The sequence below is a fragment of the Phyllostomus discolor genome, chromosome 7 (assembly GCF_004126475.2).
Source record: "Phyllostomus discolor isolate MPI-MPIP mPhyDis1 chromosome 7, mPhyDis1.pri.v3, whole genome shotgun sequence".
In the NCBI taxonomy this organism is placed as follows: domain Eukaryota; kingdom Metazoa; phylum Chordata; class Mammalia; order Chiroptera; family Phyllostomidae; genus Phyllostomus; species Phyllostomus discolor.
Genome location: NC_040909.2, coordinates 111,915,817 through 111,936,338, shown reverse-complemented (window position 1 = coordinate 111,936,338; position 20,522 = coordinate 111,915,817). Strand labels below are relative to the sequence as shown.

At 49.9% G+C, this 20,522-nt stretch overlaps 1 protein-coding gene across 6 annotated transcripts in view; it reads right to left on the bottom strand.

Moving 5' to 3' along the window:
• Positions 1-20,522, bottom strand: part of VPS13B (vacuolar protein sorting 13 homolog B) — a 702,408-nt gene that overhangs the window by 7,224 nt on the left and 674,662 nt on the right. For all 6 annotated transcript variants that reach the window (XM_036031293.1, XM_028534101.2, XM_036031289.1 and 3 more), the window contains 5 exons: positions 19,637-19,749; positions 15,187-15,992; positions 10,834-11,010; positions 8,767-8,937; positions 1,125-1,301 (listed from right to left, as the gene is read on the bottom strand). In XM_036031293.1, the coding sequence (XP_035887186.1) occupies positions 1,125-1,301; positions 8,767-8,937; positions 10,834-11,010; positions 15,187-15,992; positions 19,637-19,749 (1,444 nt within the window). The remainder of the gene's footprint in view (positions 1-1,124; positions 1,302-8,766; positions 8,938-10,833; positions 11,011-15,186; positions 15,993-19,636; positions 19,750-20,522) is intronic.

Below are 20,522 nucleotides of genomic sequence, written 5' to 3'. Positions count from 1 at the left end.
GAGGGCGGGGAGGCTGGGGACAGCGAAGAGGAACACATGTTTGCATCTGTGTGGTCCCTTAAAGGAGCCTCTCTGGAGGGCTGCCTGAGTGTGGGCATTTGTCCGCTACCCTCTCCTTCTTTACGCTCTGGTCTGGCTGCTCTGGTCAGATCTGAGGTGCAGGATGTCTGCAGTGAACAGTCCCCCTCGGACTTCGTGGCAGATGTAGAGCGCAGAGTGCTCGTGTGCCTGACAAAGGAGAGAGCCCTCCTGCCCTGTGTGATACTGGCCAGATAGCCTCCTTCACCACCAAAATGACGACACTGATTACGGGTGAAAAGGTGGCAATTCTGGTCACTCGTTTATTGAAACTCACTTGCATGTGCTCTGTCAAGAATACAGGAAATAAGCAGGGGATGACGTGCTTACTTCCCACCACCCGTTGCTCCTCTGTGCACACACGTGCATGGGAAGAGGCCAAGTGCAAGTGGTGCCAGGAGCCCAAGTTCTCCACCGCTGTCTGCTTGGGGCGAGGGTGTTCACCTGCAGGCTACACACCGTTGCTGCCGGTGCTAGGGGACTCGACCTGGCTGCAGGAGCAGCGTGGCGTCTGCAGGTGAGAAAGCCACTCCAAGCTCCAAGCACGCGCACGTGTGTGCACACACCCACATGCATGCACACACATGCATGCTCCTCTTTCATTCTCCAAATAAGCATTGTAATTTAAAGATAGTTTTCTTCCTGCTAATCTAGTTTCCCTTTCAAATTGCTCACCTGGAAAGTAGTAATTCCATTCTCTGCTTCAATATATTCTACATACTACCCTCAACCACTAACCAGTTACTTTTACTAAAGTGTATTTCATTAAATAGACTGTTAAAAGATTCTTTGACATATAAACATATACTGAAATGACTGGTTTCCTGGTTCTGTAATTTTGTAATTTATTATCAATTCTATACTTCATGTAAATAAGCAAAAGGCGGTGAGGAAGAGAGCTATTTACTACTAAACTTATCCCCTTTATTTTTCACTGCTCTACCATGGGGCGGGGGGGGGGCTAGGTCATCTCAGGAACCCTTGGTGCAATCACATGAACCAACCGGTGGCGTCTGAGTTGGCCTGACAGCCGTCCCCCGACTCACCGTAACCAGTCTGTGACACGAGCTCAGCAGCTCCTCCGATGGGTTTTGTGAACACCCCCATGATTCCTTTGCCCACGCCGGAGATAACACCCTTGGCCTTGTGTCCTGCTGACGCGTGAGCATCGGACGTTTTCTGGAAGTTTTGCATTGGCTGGTCGACTATGCCAGCAATTGCACCTGAAAAACAACGAAAGTCCCCGGTAAAGGGCCAAGGTTTAAAGTCCCGAGGAGGGGAAAACCTTCCATCTGGACCCTAGTTTCATTTGGATTGAAAATGAAAGCCCACATTCATAAAAGCTCTTTACATTTATTTACCAGTTACCTAAGTACATTGAGGGCAGTTTAAGTTAAGCATTTATTGTCTCATCCACACACAATGTTCAGACTGGGTCTGGTCCACTCAGGACCTGGGAAGTTCGGTTCAGGATTTATTAAACGTCAAACTATTCCACACGACACTCCCCATGCCTTTCCGCAGAAAGCATGCCGTGCAGTTTGGAGGAGACGGTTCATAATCCCTTAGAAAGAAAGAGCCTGCGTGACCTGGGACATTGTCAGTGGATCAGGAGGATGAAAAAAGGTGGACAGGCCAGCCCCTTTCTGCGTTGTCCCTTTTAATTAGAGCAATTATTCATCAGTAAGTTAATAATAATTATTTAATAAGTGTTGATATAGTAATTTTTTTAATATTTATTTTTAAGTTTGTTTATTTATTCTTAGGGGAAAGAAGGGACAAAGAGAGGGACAGGAACATCAATGTGAGAGGGAAACACGGCCTGACTGGGGACCGAACCCACAACCCAGGTGTGTGTCCTGACTGGGATCCAACCAGCCAACTCACTTTGTGGGACAAGGCCAAAACCAACTGAGCTACAGTGGTCAGGGCTTCATTTATTTTTAGAGAGAAGATAGGGAGGGAGAAAAAGAGGGAGAGAAACATCAATGTGTGAGAGCTACATCAATTGGTTGCCTCTCGCACGCCCACAACCCAGGCATGTGCCTTGACTGGGAATCAAACCAGCGACCCTTCAGTTCCTATGTTGGCACTGAATCCACTGAGCCACACCAGTTAGGGCAGAAATAATTTCTATTACATAGTGCTGCACAGCGACATTTTAGTCAACGACAGAATTCATATGTGATAGTAGTCCCGTAAGATTATAATTCCACTATAAAAATTCTATCATCTAGTAACATCACAGCCGTTGTAGTGTAGTGGAATGCACTCCTCGTGTGTGCATGGTGATACTGGTGTAAACGAACCTCCTGCCTGCCAGTTGTATAAGAGTACAGCACATCCAGTTATGAACACTACATAACATTTGGTGATAGTCAATGACTATGCAACTGGTCTCTGTTACATAAGGTCCTCACTTATGGGCAAAGTGGTATCACCAGGTTCTGCAAATTTTATCACAGGCTAAGTGATATAAACAAGAGTTAAGTTCCCATGGCATCTCATCAACATTAGAATGAGATGACTATTTGAGGACCTGCTGTATTACACCTTTTATCATTATTTTAGAGTGCACTCTCTATTTAGATTTAAAAAAAAAGTCTGCTGTACAACGGTGTCCCATGGTACGCCAGCAGAACCCTCATCCATCTCAGGAGCCACTTCTCCTGACTGTGTCATTTCTCCTTGTGACCGACTTCATCTTGGGTTTTGTATAGTAACGTGTGGCACCGCAGGCTTGGAGCCTAGCAGCAACAGGTGATTCCATGCAGCCGAAGTGTGTAACAGGTGGCACCGCCTAGGTGTGTCTAAGTGCAGGCTATGATGTTTGCATGACGACAAAATCGCCTGGTGACACATCTCTCAGAACACACCCCATCGCTAAGCTGTGTAGGACTGCTGGCTAATCTGACCTGAGTGCTCACCCCGTGCTGGGGACTGTGCTAAGGGTTGTGCTTGTATGAGATCATTCATCCAAATAATCCCAGGAGGCAGGCATGATTCTTTATCCACACTCTCTGGATGAGGCCGCTGGGGCACTGAGAGGCAGAGGGGCTTTTCCCGAGGTCACACAGCTGTCCCACGCTTGAGGCAGGATTTGGGTCTCGAGTCAGATTCACAGCCTCACTCGTACCCACCAACCTGTTCCCTGATGCTGTTTATGAAACGGGCTGTTCCCTTTGCCAGTGTTGGAAAAACTTCCTTCTCTCTCACGTTACCCGAGGTTTGGCCACGTACTCTAAACTTCAGAATGGCTGCGAAGCCCTGCTCTCACTGCTCTCTGCCCTGCCGGCTCTCCCCCTGTGGGATGGTCCGTCCCCTGCGCTCACTTTCAGGGGCCGATGATGCGACCTAGGGAAGGCCTCACTGGTCTCGATTTTTTCCATCATGGAGTGGAGGGTCCCCTAACTCATAAGAGGTAAACATTTCACTTCAATTCCCGACAGAATTCTGTTTTCAACTCAGACCTGCTAGGACTAATGAAAATGCACAGTTCCCCGGTAGAAATTTTAGTACATGTCAAATCCCATTATTTCAATTGCCACTAATTCAAAGTCTCTTGGGTAGATGGAGATTTCCAGGTCTCAGTTAATGCCCTGCTAATTTGAAGCAATATTCCATTGAATAAAATTCAGTAAAACCAAAGGCCAGTTCCTTCAGGTCAATTGTGGAGGGAACATTCTTCAAGAATTCCAGTCCCCTCAATTTTGACAGAGCCATTTAAGTTTATGCAGGGACAGATTAAGAATGACCTGAGGCGACAGGTCCGTTTCCCAGCCTGACCCAGCACTTCTCAACCCTAACACAGTGGTGCAGGAAGCGGGAGAAGCTGCTCCCAGCTGACCACCCCACCCCTGCTGCCCTGACGAGGGAGGGTGGAGGGGTCACTGTTTCTGTGCCCCCAGGTCACCCAGCCCTGGCCCTGGAGCTGGAAGCCCGCCTCCCGTTTTCTCTCTGAGGAATCTGACACTCTGCTCCCCGTTTGCGGGTCAGGAGTCAGTGGCTGGGAGGCGTTACTGGAACCGGCCACAGTGGAGGTGCCGTCAGTGCCTGGGAGAGCCAGAGCCCTGGCAAGACTGGTCTTCAAATCCTTTCAAAGCAGACGGTTCAGAGTGACAAGCATGAAATCAATGACCACAGCTTTCCGTGATTTCATTATCTGATTTCTCTGACAGGCCTCTATGCTTAAGAGTAGGAAAACTGGGGTAAATAATTACAAACTCGTCAATAAATTAATTTACTGCCTTCATTTCTGGTGGAAATGTCTTTTTTCAAGTGCAGATTTCCGTTAAGTCTATTTACACTGAGTCGGGGGCAGGTGGTTCCTGCGACGACACTCTCCCGTCTCCCTTCAGCATGCCAGGCCTCGCCTGTCCTCAGGCCCTGGTGCCCGTGGCTGTCCGTCCACACAGGGCGCTAACTTCCACCAGCGCGAGTGCAGACACGTGGCCCAGGGAAACTCCCCTTTGATCTTCCACTTTGTCCAGCCACTGGCCAAAGCAAAGGCTCAGTTACTGCGGTTTTGACAGATAAACTATTTGGGAAGCCCCCGCAAGTGGAAGGCCTGAACCCCATGACAAGGTGTTAGATTCTCCGAGGTAGAGGAGAAGCCGCCAGATCACGTGCTGTCGCCCAGCACCCGACCCTGGGGGCGGGAAAGCTGGCCCGTCACTCACGCCGACACCTCCCTGGTCGCCAGGTGCGAGCTGCAGAACAGAGAGGCTGCTGCTCCGAGGGCTTCAGAAAGCTCTCTGATTAGTATAATCCGGCTAAATCCCACAGCCGGTAAGTTATTTACTGTCATATACTGAAACCTGCTCGAAGGCTTTAGGCGGTGGAAACTGATCCCCAAACCTGTCTGTTGGCATCAGGCCCGCGGGGTGGGCGGCCACATGGAGGCGGCTGTGAGGTGATGAGGTGAGGCAGGGAAGGCTGCGTGCACCCTGGAGGGGCGGGCCCACGGCTCCACGTGTGCTGCCAAGGCAGGGGCCGGGGTGTTTCCTTGTCGGACATCCATTTAGAAAAGGGCTTTCTTTGAAGCCAGGGGACTACAAAGGCCCTCCCTCACCTCTTCTGGGACCTGCTCCTCGTCTCTGGCAAAAACACGGTGTGTCCCTGGGCTACGCAAGTCCTGTCTGCGTGGTTATTTTGCTGCTGCCCTGACCACACATGGCAATTATATTTTGGGCACTTTAAAAAATAAATCACAGTAGCAGAGGCATAGGCGTCCCCTGGGCCCCCACTGCGCAGCCCCTCACTCCAGAGACAAACGAGACCTGTGGAGTGCACCGGGCGTGCTGGCTTGAGGTCAGCTTTTTTGGGCCAGCACAGTCTGGGCAGTTGGGAAGGAAGGAGCAGTCTTCCTGAATTCCCTGCTGACTGCGGACCAGCCTGCCAGTGGCTGGCAGCGGCACCAGAGGGACTGCCCAGGAGGTCCTCTCCTGGGTGCACAGCCCTCTGCTTGCTCCCTTGAGGGAGAGCGTCCGAATTCATCTGGTGGAGGCCTCTGTTGCTGGGATTCCACATGGCATCCCCGAGCGGCCGTGAGGACGGAGGGTGCGGCTGCTGGGAAATCTGTCGATACTTCAGAAGTTGGGCAGCAGCCCAAGAAGCGTGGGTCAAGCAAGCAGGTTCTGATGTCCTGCCAGTGGTATTAACGAGCGAGCAGGCACGTCTGGGAGGGGACTCGGAGTGGAGCTGTGACACGGGGCTCACATCCTCTTTCAGTGAGGACTCCAGGGAGCAGTAGAAAGTGGGGTGGATGGGCACAGATCTGGTGCATGTGGGTGGACCTGGTGCCAATTCTGCAGGCGAAACAGAGCGGTTCCAAAGCCTCTGCTGTTCACAGACTGGTGGAGCTCCTCCAAGAGCCTCGGCGGCATCTTTCAGCGGCATCTCTCTGCCAGCTGACACTTCCGTGCTGACCTGGGGCGATGTGTCTGGGCACGGCAGCCAAAGGCTCCCTTTGATTTTTCAAGTGTCTCATAACACTCCCCAGCGTCTCCATGGGGGCGAAGCAGCGTCAGGAAGGCCCACCGCCCCATCGACATTTGGGGGAAATGTGTTTTCCCCACCCTGGAACTTTCAATTGTTCAGTCTCCCCACATCCTGATTGCTTCCAGGCTTGGAGCCCGCATGGTGGGTGACATGTGGAAAGGCCAGGCTCTCGTCCCGCCTGGAGCTGGACCCAGACAAGTCCGTGAGCCTCGTCCCTGCCCGGGGCTGGAGGGCCCAGTAAGACGGGAAAGCGCTCCGTCAGCCCTGAAGCGCTCCGTGAGTCCATTCCTGCTGACGGGGTCGCCGACGCCCGTGTCTTGTAAAGGAAGGTGCTGAGGAACTAGCACTTGGATTTCACTGAGCAAAGGCTGCAAACTATTATATCGTAACAGCTCCAGCTTCAGTTAGGCACTAAATTGCATTTCTGGGTGTGGATTAGATGGTGACAAACTTATACTTTCCCAGGTGAGAGGACTTGGTTGGTCTTCCTCTCCGTGTCTCCTTGCCTCACGTTAGGGCGTTCTAGGACTGGATGTTCTGAGATAACACCGTGATTACATGGCACACGGAGAGCTCTTAAATTCCTAGAGGAAAGGAAGCCGCGTGGATGGAGATGCCCACTGTGAACTCCAGTGTCTGAGAGCGCCCATGTGGGCGTGGAGCTCAGGGCCTGCTGCTGGGGGCGGAGCTCCTGGGGGCCCAGGGCCAGGCCAGCGTCCATCTGTGGGTGCCATCAACACACGCTGTGGGGGATTTACATGACCCCCAGAAGCCTTAGGCTTTTGCAAATGGCCAGACATGCAGAAAATCTCTGTGAGCCCACTGCAGTTTCCACAGACTACGTGATTCCCTTGCATGGGTGAGAGTGTACAGGACCCAGTAACTATGGCAAAGACCAAAGCTTTCTGTTCACAACAGGAGCCATGCCCCAAAGGGTGACAATGCAAAGGCGGAACCATGGTTCCCCCCATAAGTGAGTCCTACCCTCAGGCACAACTTTATACAGTGGCAACTACGTAGTGGAGACCGGCTTCTCTGGGTGGGAGGAGCACAGATTAGTCGGGATGGAAAGAGCCACACGCCAGCCAGTTCAGGTCCCCTCTGTGAGCACCTGGAGCTCCTAGGAGGGCTCGGATGGAGGGAAGGAAGCTCTCCTGCTTGGGGCAGAGGGCACAGAGCCCAGCATTCTGAGCAAAAAGAGGTCCCATGGACTCCAAACAATGACCTGAGGCACCCAAGGTTGTCACTTTTTGTGGTTATAGCAACTTAACCCATTGGACTAAAATAAAGCGAAAAGGCTCCTGCTGTGGCTCACATGACCCTCTCTGACATCAAGCAACTCTTACAGTCCCTTTGCTGCCATGATATTATCATGACGGGTTCTGACTACCAAATGCAGGCCCTGTGCCTGGCACACGATTGATGGCGACCTCTAACAGTGGCATTCCCAGCCCCGAGGTTTGGAGAGACCCAGGTTCAGAGAACTTGTCGGAGGTCAAAAAGAAGGGATCTGAACACCCTGGCCAGTGGTCGGTGGCTCCTGAGCGTGTGGCCCGCCCCACAGCCCGCCCTTCCCCAGATTGGCCACGCCACCTTCGGGGCTGCCCCTCCACTCAGCAGTACCTCCCCCAGGCCGTTAGCCTCCCGGTTTCCACGCATTATTCCAAGACAGTGCCGCACATCACTGAATGGTGACTTACACAGTTTCTAGTAACTTAACCTGCTCTTGTAACATCTTACTGGGTCCTCTCAGAGCCTCAGCTGGCTGCACTGCGAGTGGAGGGGTTGTGTTTGGAACAGCAGACTGGAGAGAGGACAAATCCTTTCAAGCTCCGCTTTGCTGACCCCTGTTCTCTCTGCACTGGGCACTTTGATCTCTGTGAGACGCACACTCCTTCAGATGCCGGGCAGGCACGCTGCCAAGCAATACAGTTTTAAATTCCTTTGCAAACAAATAAACAAAAAATACCCTTGAAAATCCTGCTCTGCAAAAGTTCAGCTCTCAAGCCTCCTTTTTATAGATTTTTCCAAAGCAACTTACTTGTCAAACATTTGTAATATCTGGAAATACCCATAGCAATCTTCACCTCTAACTATACCATCTGGCAGCTCAACAAATGATAATTACCCGGAGTCAGGCTGATCTGGCATTCTTAAAAAGACAAAAAAAAAAAAAAAGCCAACAGTGTGCTCCTCACTGAGGTTTACGCGACCACTGCAAGGTGATCAAGAGCTTCTGGAACCGAAGCAGGCGCCTGCAGTACCTGTGGGGTGCAGGAGCCAGGCTCCCGTGCGCCTGGGACTCCCTTTAACAGGTGCAGGGCCACGTGCTGCCGCCCTTGTGCTCACACCCCCACGTGCAGGGGCCCGTCCATGGCGTGATTCTGTTTGGGGAGCAGAGCCCGGAGGAGGCCAGAGAGATGCTTCACGCTAGAGGCAAAAGGAAGCCGGAGCAGGGCACTTGCACAGGTGACCCTCTCATCAGACAGGACGGCCCTGTCATGGCCACGTCCTGTTTCTGAGCCTCAGTGACTCACGGCGGGCACCGGGGCGAGTGCCATGTCCTCTCTGGGCCTCAGCTTTGTCTACAGAAAGGATGTGAACTTCCCAGCCACCCACGTCCTGGGAGTCCATGTCCCTCGCCAGAGCCAGAAGGCACCCTGAGCACACATCCCAGCAACCTCTTACCGAGCAGGCTGATGCCAAGCCGGGACAGGCCTTGCCGGAGCCCCTCGCCCAGACTCTCCGGGAGCTGCCGCCGCCACTCCTCCTGCCGGTTGTAGTGCTCCTCATCCAGCGACAGCCGGTCCATGTTCCGGGCCAGGCTCGTGGCCAGGTTGGTGATGGAGGTGAGGGTACCTGCAGGCGCAAGAGCACGTGGGTTGGCCTCCTGGTCACACACGTGGAGAACCCCCGGGAGAGGGGTCCCCAGGGCCCGTGGTAGCACGTCTGTGTCACTGGACATGCCCAGATGGTGAGTGACAGTGGCTTCCTCTTGGGCAACTGGAAGCGTGAGCCTTACGAAAATGAGGTGAATATTAACACTTGCTTATGCCGGTGGCAGCACTCCTCCAAAGGGGTAGGATGACCTCTGTCACCAGAAAAATGCCTGAGTTTCATATGAAACTGTCACGCGCTACCATTTGATTGTCAAGGCTTTGGCTAAAACAGTTAGTTTCGGAGTCCTCACCGGGGCCCAGTTTTGAAGGTTAAAATCTGCCTGCTCTGAGTTGAAGGGTTAAGGTTAGCTGCTGAATTTTTGACGGATGGCAAAGAAAGGTTTCTACTCTAGGACTACAAATTATTCCCTCATTATTTCAGTCATAGTAAAAGGAGACACTGAAGTTTACCATTTGACATTTTGAGGAAATGATTATTGTGCCACAGAGAGTATGTGCCATTTTGATATTTAGGATGCTAACTGAAAAATGTGAGGACAATAAAGGGAGCAAATCAGGTGAAAGCCATACTTCTGTCTGTCTTTTCTCTAAGAAAAGTGATGTCAGCCTCTTGCTCAAAATATCAGAATTCCCTCCAGCAACTCTGCATAGATTTCAATGAGCAAAACTGAAAATACCAACGGACACCTTTCTGAAGCTGCTGAGTTAGCTCCCTTGTTGTGGACATCGTTCTTGCAGCGGCATCTTCGCCCGTCATCAGAAAAGGAATCCATGTGCACGCACACACACGGCTCCCAGCAAACCACTGGAGTTTGCTGAGAGAATGAGTGTGAAAGACAAGCAGTGAGTGAGCACGCTGGAATTACTGATGGGTTTCAATTCAGCAGGTGCTGGTTGTCTCATTTTAAAATTAAAACAACAGAACCACCAAGATGTGAGTGTCGAGAGTGAGAAATCCACCAGTGACTCATCTGTGAGCTCCTGCAGCTCAGCTCCCAGCCCCGGACAACCGACGGGGCTTGGGGGAGTGGTCCTGCCGTTGTCCGGGGAACGTGGTTTATTACTCCTGCTGGTCTCTGGCCAGTCCCCCTCCAGGGACCACGGGTTCTCGTATTTCAAGCCCAAGTTGTCTTTTGAGGCCTTCTAGAGACTTCTATAACCTGCCTGCTCATAAAAGCCCCTGACAGGGGAGAAGCCCTTTGCCCTGTTTTCCCTGCCTCCTGCTGAGAAGAAAAGGGGATTCAGATGGCCCTTGTTAGTTCCCGAGTCATTGCCAACATGACCGAAGTATCGTCAAGCAAACACACGGATGAAAAGAAAACAGCCCCCTTCGTGCACAGGGCAGGGGTTGGGCTTCTGTGCCTGGCGGCCGGTCCGGGCCACAAGATGGCGCTGTGTACGTGGCCTGCGGGAGGAAAGCCGGCTGTTCCACCCAGATCGGCCTCCACATCCTCACGAAAGTTATGACAACTGAATCTACATTTAAAAAAACATGATGAGGCAACACAGTGTAGGGTTTCTGATGTTTAGCAGAAGTCCTGAACACCTTTAATATTTCTGTATTTATCACATGGAATAACAGTTGAGCCAGTCCGAGTTTTCCCCGTGGGAGGTTTAAAATTCTGAAGTTTCTGAAACATTTTCACACACTACGCAGGCAAGCGCTGATCTGTTTAAAACATAAGACATTATATACGAGCTTTGTTACAGCCCTAGCATTTCATTGCAAGCTAACAAGCCAAACAAAGCTAGAGGCGAACCTAATGTGTTTAGAACTTAAACACATTCTTCAAAAATAAAGAATAGGACAGGAAGGAATGAAATAGGCATCGTTACAAGGAACCAAAGTAGCTACCTTTGGAAATGTGCTTCACAAACGACGTCGTCCCCCTGGAAACTCCGCTCACAAAGGCTCCGGGGCCGCGGGTCAGCCCCTCGTACGGAAGCCTGAAGAAGTCGGCGATGCCGTTGCCGATGCTGCGCACCAGGCTCGCAGGGCTGCCGAGGATTTCCAGGGATCCAACCACCCAGCCTGGAAGGGGCCAAAGGGAAGGGGTTACTGAAGCCTTCAATACAGCACTTCCAACATTTGGGAAAAATGACACGTTTTCCCTGCAATTCATTTTTCACACTAGAATTGAGAATGTAATAAGCTCCTTTGGAGCAAAATATGGGAAATAACTCATTCACTGTGAATTCAGATGTGGCAAACTTTCATACTTTATAAATCAAAGTGATCCTTCTGGCAGCCTCACAAATGGCTTTAATACAACTTCCCTGCCGGAGTCCTATGTTCCCGCGGAAAGGGACACGTGTGCAGGGGGACCCACGCTCCAACCTGCCCGCGGAAAGGTGGTCCCTCGGGCTGCAGGTGTGTGCAGGCTGGAGCGTTATCTGTGGAGCCTCCTTGGGGCAGCAGCAGCACTGGGATGAGAAGATGCCTGGTCGGGAGGGGAGGCCAGATGCTAAATGGGGTGTTACAAGGGGGATGCAAAGTTTTGACAAAGATGGAGGAGTTATTTTTAATCTTTCCCAATCCTACCAAGCTGAGTGCTTCCCTTTAGAGCGGAGCTGGAGCCAGATAAATGTCTCCTGTTCAACCCCAGCTGCAGTTGTGTAAACTTCAGTGACACGGACATACTGATTAGGTTAGCGAGAGGGGAGTGTTCCCTGCGAGAGTCCCAGGAGACGCGCTTTGGATCTGGTTTCCTATGTGCGCCGGGGCCTGCCAGGAGCTGGCCTGCTCAGTGGCCTGATTGCTGTGTGCACTGCCCCGTGGGAACGTGGCTCTGGTGTGCACTCCGGCAGCAGTTCCCTCCGTCGTCCCCCCCAGGGTGGGGCACTGGGGCTCTCACCCAGCAGACTCCACGTGCAGGCGAGGGTCAAGGGCAAAGGTGAGGGGCATTCCCAACAGGCGACTTCTCTGGTAACCCCACTGACCTCCCCAGGCCAGGACCCATGTGGGAGCTAGTCCTGCCTCACCAGTGGACTCTTGGAGGGCAGGCCTGTGACAGAGACCTCCAGTCATGTCACCAATCCCAGAGGCCTGGGAAGGTGTGTGTGCAAAGCTCGGCCAGAGCCCTAGTGGCACCCAGGCCCAGCTGCTGTAGAGAGGGACATTCGTAAACTTCGAGTCCACCTCTCTTCTCTGGAATAGTAGGAAGATAACATTAGGGTTTATGTTAAAACAGGACATAATTTCTACAAGATGACTATAAATGGGAGGGCATATAGGTACCAGGCATTCAACATTTCTAGTTCTCACAGGCAACTGTGCAAGAGAAGTGCTGTTACCTCCTTTTACACACATCCGGACTAGCTAGTGACTGAGCCTCTCCCTGGACTGAGGAGCTGCAGCAGGCCCAGAGGGGAGAGGAGAATCTGACGTGAGTAATACCCAGTCTCCACGTTCCCCCAGGAAGGCTCCTAGGAGGAGGAGGGGGAAACTAGCTCAGACACTAAGACCATTATTCACAACCTCTCCAGTGGTGAGACTCGTAAGCTGGGTTTCCCACCTCGGTTTGCCTGATTCCAAACAACCCTGCGCCCCTGCCATGTGGGGGGCCCAGGGTACAAGGAGGGAGCAGGGTCCTGTGGAAGGCCGTGGACTACTCTGCCTTGGCAGGCCCTCTCTGGACACAGAGAAAGAGCAGGTGCCCTTTATCCCAGAATAGTTGTAAGGCTGCACCTGGAGACGGCAGGCTGGCCTAGGAACATTTTGATTCCTCTTCATTCCAATGATTCCACAGAGAAATGAAGAAGAAAGTAGCGACTGGCAAGCAAAGCTCCCAGTGTAAGGGCACAGAGTAGGCAGAAACACAGCCTCTGCCCAGGCGAAGGTGGGGACAGGTCTCTGGGATTAGGCCTATGGCCTTATGGGGAGGCTACTGTGGACCAGAGCGACCTCTCAGGGGCATCTGGGCTGGCCAGGAAAGGGCACAAGGAATCCCAGGACACTCTTTTTTTTTTTTTTTTAACTATTTCCCTCCAAAAGCAAATATATCCTTCTCTGACTTGTTTGGGAATTTTGTTGAAAAGGGGTGTCTGTCTGGTGTCCCATCAAACAGAGACTGGTGGGCAGAGAGGGACCCCAGGAAATCACAAAGCCCACGTTCTTTCCTTTAAAGAGGGACAGTAACTCATTTCTAACTGCTTCACTGTTTCTTTACGCAGCTTGTTCCCTCCCAGGCAGGCTCTGACCCTTCCTACGAGGATGGAAGTGCCTCCCCTTCAATGCTGTGAACCTGGGGGCTGGTCCCCTCCTACGTCTTCCCACTTGCAACTCAGTCCAGCACTGCCTTCTTCCAGATACTCTTCGGATTGTCTGTAGGTTTTCAGCGACACAATTCCCAACAGGCCCTAAAATCTTGGCCCTTTATGTTAGAATTTCTTGTCTCGGCATATAATGAGGTTGGGACAACAGCTTAGAGGATTTTTAAGTGGATTACAAAAAAATCCAAACAGAATGTTCTTGGGAAAGCTCATTAAAAACACAAAACGATCATTTTTAGCACACGGGGTGCAGGGACACGGCTCCCTAGTGCCACGGCCGGAGTCCCTCCGCCAGGTCACTGCACGGAGGGCGCTTGCCACGCTCCGGCAAGCCGTGCTGGCCGGATGGGGGCCCTTCCTTCCCAGGCTCAGATCAGAGCTCAGTAACCTACACGCCCGCTTCTCATGTTAAAAGCAAAAACTGCCTGAAAGGGCAAGTTTCTGGAATTGTTTATAACTATACCCATCTATTAAATTTGAAATCTTAACTGCTTATTTTTAAATGATTTCTTAGCAAGAGGGAAATATTTCTTCATTGTTGTCCAAGCTATCAAAACAACAGTCTCGGCAGGGCCCTCCCCAGATCTTGTCATTTTCACTTAGGAGAGCTGGGCAGCCCTATCAACTCTATGAATTTCATTTGGGAGAGAATGGAATCTTACCAATATGGCAACAACATGGGTCATTTGCTGCGCCGATGTTAATCTTCTATGGGAAAACATTCACCAAGTACAATGTTACAAAGGTTCCCTCCTCGGTTACTTTCGGAAAGTACTCTTTACCAGAAAGGGGCCCCGAGATGACTCTGGCTGGGGCGTGCTGCCTGAGGTCACGGGAACACGAGGAGCCAGACTGTCAAACCGAGACCCCTTTCGGGTGCATTCAGGTCAGGAACGTGCACTCTGACGCTGATTACCATAGAACAGGGATTTTCGACTTGTGCGCCACAAGAATTTTTTAAACATTCAATACCTGATTGTGTAGTCAGGGGCACTGACCTCCTTTCCCTTAAATTGTCAAATAAAAAAATGACAACAGTCAACACAATAGCCGTCTGGTTAAATGAATCTAAATTATACCTTTTTTTGTGTGTGAGACTTGGCAAAAAATATAACCTACATTTTGGTGTGCCACAGAATTTTAGTAATTAGCTTATGTGTGTCATCAGAAAAAAAAAGGTTGAAAACTGCTGCCACAGGGTATTCTAAGACAGCCTGGTCCCCAACACTCAGCTTATAGCAACACCCCCCCCAACCCCCCCCACCAGACAACATCTGCATGCACGTTCAAACCAGCCCTGCAGACTCCTGCGGAGAGGGGGCGAGGCACCAGTAGCAGCCTTCTCCTCCGTCTGTCTAGACAGGCAGGGCCACACTGGGAGGTCGAAGGCTCTCTGTGCATCTTGTGAGCCTTTGAATTTCTCTCCTTGCAGCTATTCCTGAAGGACAGTCATGAAGAAAGCTAACAACCTAGAACTGCATTTCGTTTCTGCCCAGGCTGGAGGGCCTGGGCCACTTTCCCCGGCTGCACTACGGTGCAGATGTAGAGCTTTGTACCTGCAAGGAGCCAGAAGACTGCTTGCCAAATGGGATTATAATTCTAAGTCATGTAACGGCAAATAAACAGCTACTACTGCTTTAGTGTTTATTAAGTGCCAAGCAAAATTCAGGGCACTCTGTATACTTTCCTTGTATCCTCTCAAAACACGTAACCACCCATCTCATGGCTGAGGAAACTGAGACTTGGGGAGGTTTGACAATGTGACCGAGGTCTTACAGAGTGCAGACGGAAACCCACTGCTGTCCCACTGCACAGCCCACATGCTTCACCCCTCACCGTACTGCCTCCCCACGTCTGGGTGTCCACACGGTGCCACCCCGAAGCATCTCCTTTTTGCCCAGGCCCTAGCTCCCCAGACCCTCAGCCGCGCCCTCACCTGCTCGGAAAAGAGCCCCAGCAGCGTAGTGCATCGCCAGGGCGTGCACGAGCTGCCTGGCTGTGGTGAAGATGGGGCCCCTTTCGAACACCGAGAAGGACAGCGGAGTGTGGTCGGAGGCTATGTACAGCTTCAGGGACGCGTGGATGCTGACGAGGAGATTCACCGGCTGTATCACCAGTTTCCGCAACTTCACCGGGTTCACCAAGGCCCTGGCGTGCTGTCTGACCTGCACGGGCAGTGTCCACTCGCCACCTGAGAGTGCCAGGGGCTGCCCGTCCAGGCTGTTGCCAGGAAGGTAGGTCTCAAACAAAGTTTTGATGTAGTATACAAATGTGTCTTCCACATACAGTCGGGCAGGTTTCAATTCAAAACTGAACTCATTAATGTCACACAGGAAGCTCTCGCCTTCCGTTAAGGTGAGGCAAAGTTTGATGAAACACTTTTTCTTGTATTCTTCCAAATCTCTGCCGGATGCAAGGAGACCCTGCATTTTGGCAGACTGGGTGGGGTCTGGCTTGTCCTCCTGGCAGACAAGGACAGCGAAGTGGAAGCTGGATTGGCCGTGCAGCTGGTTGTCCAGCTGCAGGTCCCCGCAGCACAGCTCTACGCGGTGGAGCCGGAAGAGCGCCGCGCCGGGCTCCTCCCCCGGGAGGTGAGAGGCCGCTGGGGCCACGTGCAGAAAAACAGTGTCCAGCGTGAGTCTCAGAAGTTCGGACGATGCTTTGTGGTGGGTGAGGTCATCAAACACCGCCAGGCTCAACTGAGTGATGAACATTTTAAATGTCACCATCTTCTCCAGAGTTCTAGAGAACAGGAAAAGAACATTAGTTTCCCCCTTTCTTTTTTTTGAAACTGATAGTGCCTTATTAAACACCTCCTGATGTCCCATCAGCTTCTCCCAAGGGACATGTAAGAACTCAGCTTTCAGTACATTGTGTCTGGACGGAGCCAGTCACACTCCAGCAATACTGGGAAGTGTTCCCGGTGGGACTACTGCAAGTTCTTGTCACGTTCCTCTGTGTTTCCCTTATCAACACCAGATTTCTACTCCAAATCCCTCTAGTCTCCGTGCACTAGTCCTCTGTCACAGTCATCACGAGGCAGAAGGACATAATAAAACAGCCAAGACTCCTTAAATTGGAGAAGTGAGGCACGCGGAAGGGAATTTCGCACAGGCTCCTGCCACAGCAGCCCAGCTGCCAGCGTCTCGGCCTGTGGGCCGCTGCCCCGCCATCTCTAGAGCCCCGTCTCCGCGGCCCGGTCTCTCTCTGCTCACCTCCTCTAGGCCATCGCTCGTTTCATCCTTACTAGCAGCTTGTGAGCATGCTGCTACTTCTCCTATCTTAAAGACCCCTCCTGTAACTCCTCCAGCTACCACTCATCTTCCAGATCCTTCTTACAAAAAAACTTCAAAGAATTTTCTATACACATTGTCTTCTATTCCTCTCCTTCCATTTTCTCTTAACCTTTCCCTTTACTCCACCCAGGCAACTCTCCCCAAGGTCGCCAGCAACTCCCGCGTGGCCACGCCACATGGTGGACTTTCAGTTTGTGGCTCACTCAGCTCACAGTGGCGTCTGATGTCGCCGACGCCCTCCTGCTGGAAATAGTACCTTTGCGTGTCTTCTCTCGTACCTTCCACCTCTGGTCATCCATTCCCAGTCACCTATGCGGCCCCCTCCTTTTCACCCAGATCTCTTCAAGTCGAGGTCCCCAAAGCTCAGCCCTCGGTCCTCTTCTGCATCTCCACTCCCTCCCACCTTGGAAACCCTGCCCAGGCTCAGGGCGTGACAACTCGTCTGTATGCTGACGACTTCTAAAGCCCACAGTTGGCCCAGGTCCACTGCCCTGCACTTCAGTCTCATGTGTGTAACTGCCTATGCACAGAGTCCTCGCACGTCTAAACGAAGCTCCATCTGTCAGGCCTGTCACCAGACTGTGCCCCCAAATCTACACAGTCTTCCCATCTCAGGTACTGGCAGCCACAGCTGACCTCTTGTTACACCAACAATTCTGGACTCCCCCTTGATGCCTTTCTTTTCGACCCTTATCCAGCACACCAGGGAAATCCCATTGCTTGTCCTTAAAAGGATATCCAGAAACTGACCATTTCTTATCTCTCCCCAGCGTGAATAACTGTGACAGTCAATCTCCTAACTAGTCTCCCCACTCCCACCCTTACTTCTGTAATGTAGTTCAACAAAGCAGCCAACAATTTTCCCAAAATTTAGATCCAGTCATGAAACTTCTCTACTAAAAAAGCTCCAAGGACTTCCCATTTCACTCGGAATTAAGACCCAGTCCTGCATGATGGGACCCCTCCTTCCTGCCCTCCCCTCAGCCCTCTGACCTCGGGTACTGCACTCTTGGGTACTGTGCTCCATTCCCTCTGGCCCACGCCGGCCCCTCCCCTGCTTCTCCAACACCTGGGTCTGCTGGTTTGGACCTTTGACCTGCCTGTGCTCGCTCTCTAGAAAGCTCCTGCCCCAGACAAGCACACTGCCAACCCTCTGCTGCTTTCAGGTCTTCGCTCAAACGCCAGCTCCTTGGTGAGACTTGCACCAGTTTCTAAAAACTATGCTCTTTCTTTCCCTATGTCCTTCTTACTTGGCTCTGTTTTTATAGCTGCAGAATGCCAACTGTTCTTACATTTGAGTATAATGAAATAAATTGAAATGTATGACTGCTATAAAATTTCCTTTATTATGTTTATTCTTTGTCTTCCCATTCCATGCCTATGAGAATATAATTTCCTCAAGAGTGGAGATTTTGGTCTCTTTATTTACTGAGGTATCACTACCCTTAGAACAGCAACTGGCACCCACTAAACCCTTGAAAACATGTGTTGAGTGAATCAAGGAAGTGCAAGGAAACAGTTGTGCCTTGCCTGTTCCCACCCCTGAACGTATGGATTGCTGCCACTGCCATCAGCAGTGCCCTACTAATGCCCTAGAAATGTTTCTGAAAGTCTTGGGCAGATGTGAAATGTTGTACCATGCAATTTAAAATTTAGTCTCTAATTCTGTTATGTAGCTGATATTTTACGAACACTGCTAAGCAAAGAAAACATTCTACCCAACCTTGTTTGAAATATTATAAAATCAATTTAATAATAATTTGGCAGGGTCCAAATTAATGAGCTCCTAACCATATGTGAAAAGCTAGAAACTTTTTTTAAAAAGGGCCTAAACAAATACATCAAAGTTGGTATCATTTTATATTGTTAGAAGTAATAATAAATTAATTTTTCTGATTAGAAAATGTTTTACTGTAGAAAATGGAAAATATAAAAATTATTAAGCAATAATCACTTATAACCCCATATCTTCTAACAATTTTGCTTCTTTTCAGGCTTCTTTTTAGGAATGTTTTCTGTGCATGTGTGTGTGAGAGAGAGAGAGAGAGATGATGGGGAGGGAGGGGGAAAGAGAGAGAGAGACAGAGAGAAGGCATGTATGTGCATGCATATTTAGCATGTATACGTATAGGTACATATGACACATAATGAGGGTCATTTTTATATACTCAACTTTATGTTGTTTTCTCTATTTTAGGTTTATCACATACATCTTTCTAGTCCACTGAAATCCTCCAAGTCTATTTTCTGTGGGTATACCACTTATGGGACATTTATGTATTATCCATTCCCCTGCTGACGGGCATTTCTACTCTGGATATTTTGGCCATTATATTTGGCAGTGTAATATACTTGTATATCTCTCTGCACATATCTTTGCCTACTTCTCTAATGATTGCTTTATCTCTTAAACTCTTAAAATTGGAATTTCTAAGCCAAATGGATTTTAAGGCTTTTCATATATATATTTCTAAAGTGCTTTCCAGAAAATGGTAATTTTTGTTAATATGACAGGTAATATCTTATTTAAATATGTCTTTGATTGCTTGTCTTTCTAGAATTTTCTGCTCATGTGTTTTGTCCTTTTTTTTGGAAGAAGGGGCTACCTTCCTATTATTCCTGCTGAATGACATGAGTTCTTTTAAAGTAAGGATACTAACTCTTTGATGCATGTTTGTGAAACCTGATGGCAACATTCAGGCTAAAGGGGAAAACGAGGCTCTGAGGGGTGAGCTGATTTTTCATGCAGCTCTGATGGCTAAGTCCAGTTACTAACTACTAGGATGTCATGTGGATACAGAAGTATTAATTTGCATTTCATGCTAATGATAACGTTTAATTTTAAGATGTATGCCTGTAATTTTAAGATAAAAACCAGTTTGGAAGAATTGGAAAGGGTACCCAAATAAGACTATAGATGCTATTACAGATAGGATTTAATGCTGATGACCACATCCTGATGGACTGCACAATAACCACCAAAAGCTTTAATGTATAAATAGATGTGACAAAAAATGGTACATAATAGGTTTACGATTTCATAATGGGAAAGCTTATATACACTGCTACTGGGATAAAAATTAAACCTACCTATTGGTCAAAATAGGTCCTGCTTTTCCTTCTGGGGACACAGTGATGAAGACGGTGCCACACTGATGGACAATGTCCACATACACATAACCAAAGCCAGTCAGGAACACAATCTGCAAAAAAGCATATTCAATCTCTGATTAAAGAGAAGTAAGAAATGCCACTGAAATGACCAACTCTAAATGCCTCAAGTTCTGATTCAATACCATAAACACTTCCTGGTTCTATTTCTTTATATCCGCGTGTACGGGCTATTCGGCTGACTTGAAATGAAAAAGAGAAAAGTCAGACCCTGGATTTTTCAATATCCAGTAGTAAGGTTCGGAGAAAAAAAATGGTGGGCAATGGGGCACGAGTGTCTTCTTTCTCCACGCCTTTGGAACTGGCAAGTAACCCTGTGAGGGCTGTAGCCCAGCCATGGGCCAGCTCTACGTGCATGTGTGAATGTCTGTGGGAGAGAAGGCCCTCTAAAACTCCAGAGTTGAAATACAATGTACAAAAACCTTTCAGGTCCTTGAGTGTTGACTTACTACCACGAGGATGCTCTTCTACGCTGGGGACACAAAAACCTACCCACAAACCCACCACCAGGCCAGGCCATCATCCTTCCAAGGTGCTTTAGAAAACTTGTCACAAGACAGATAACTTCATTTGATTGGAGTCTAACTTAATTTTTCTCAGTGACTGAGAAGGTGGACTGAGAATTAAAAAACATTCTATCTCAGAAGCCAGGAGCCAGGCTGCCAGCACAGATGTCCTTTCAGCCATAAATACTGAGTTTGATTAAGTGGATAAATATTTGAAAACAGAACTATTTGAAACACAACTCCAAGTACATCATGTGTACAGCCAGCATCACCTGAGGGCTGGGGCAAGAACCTCCTTA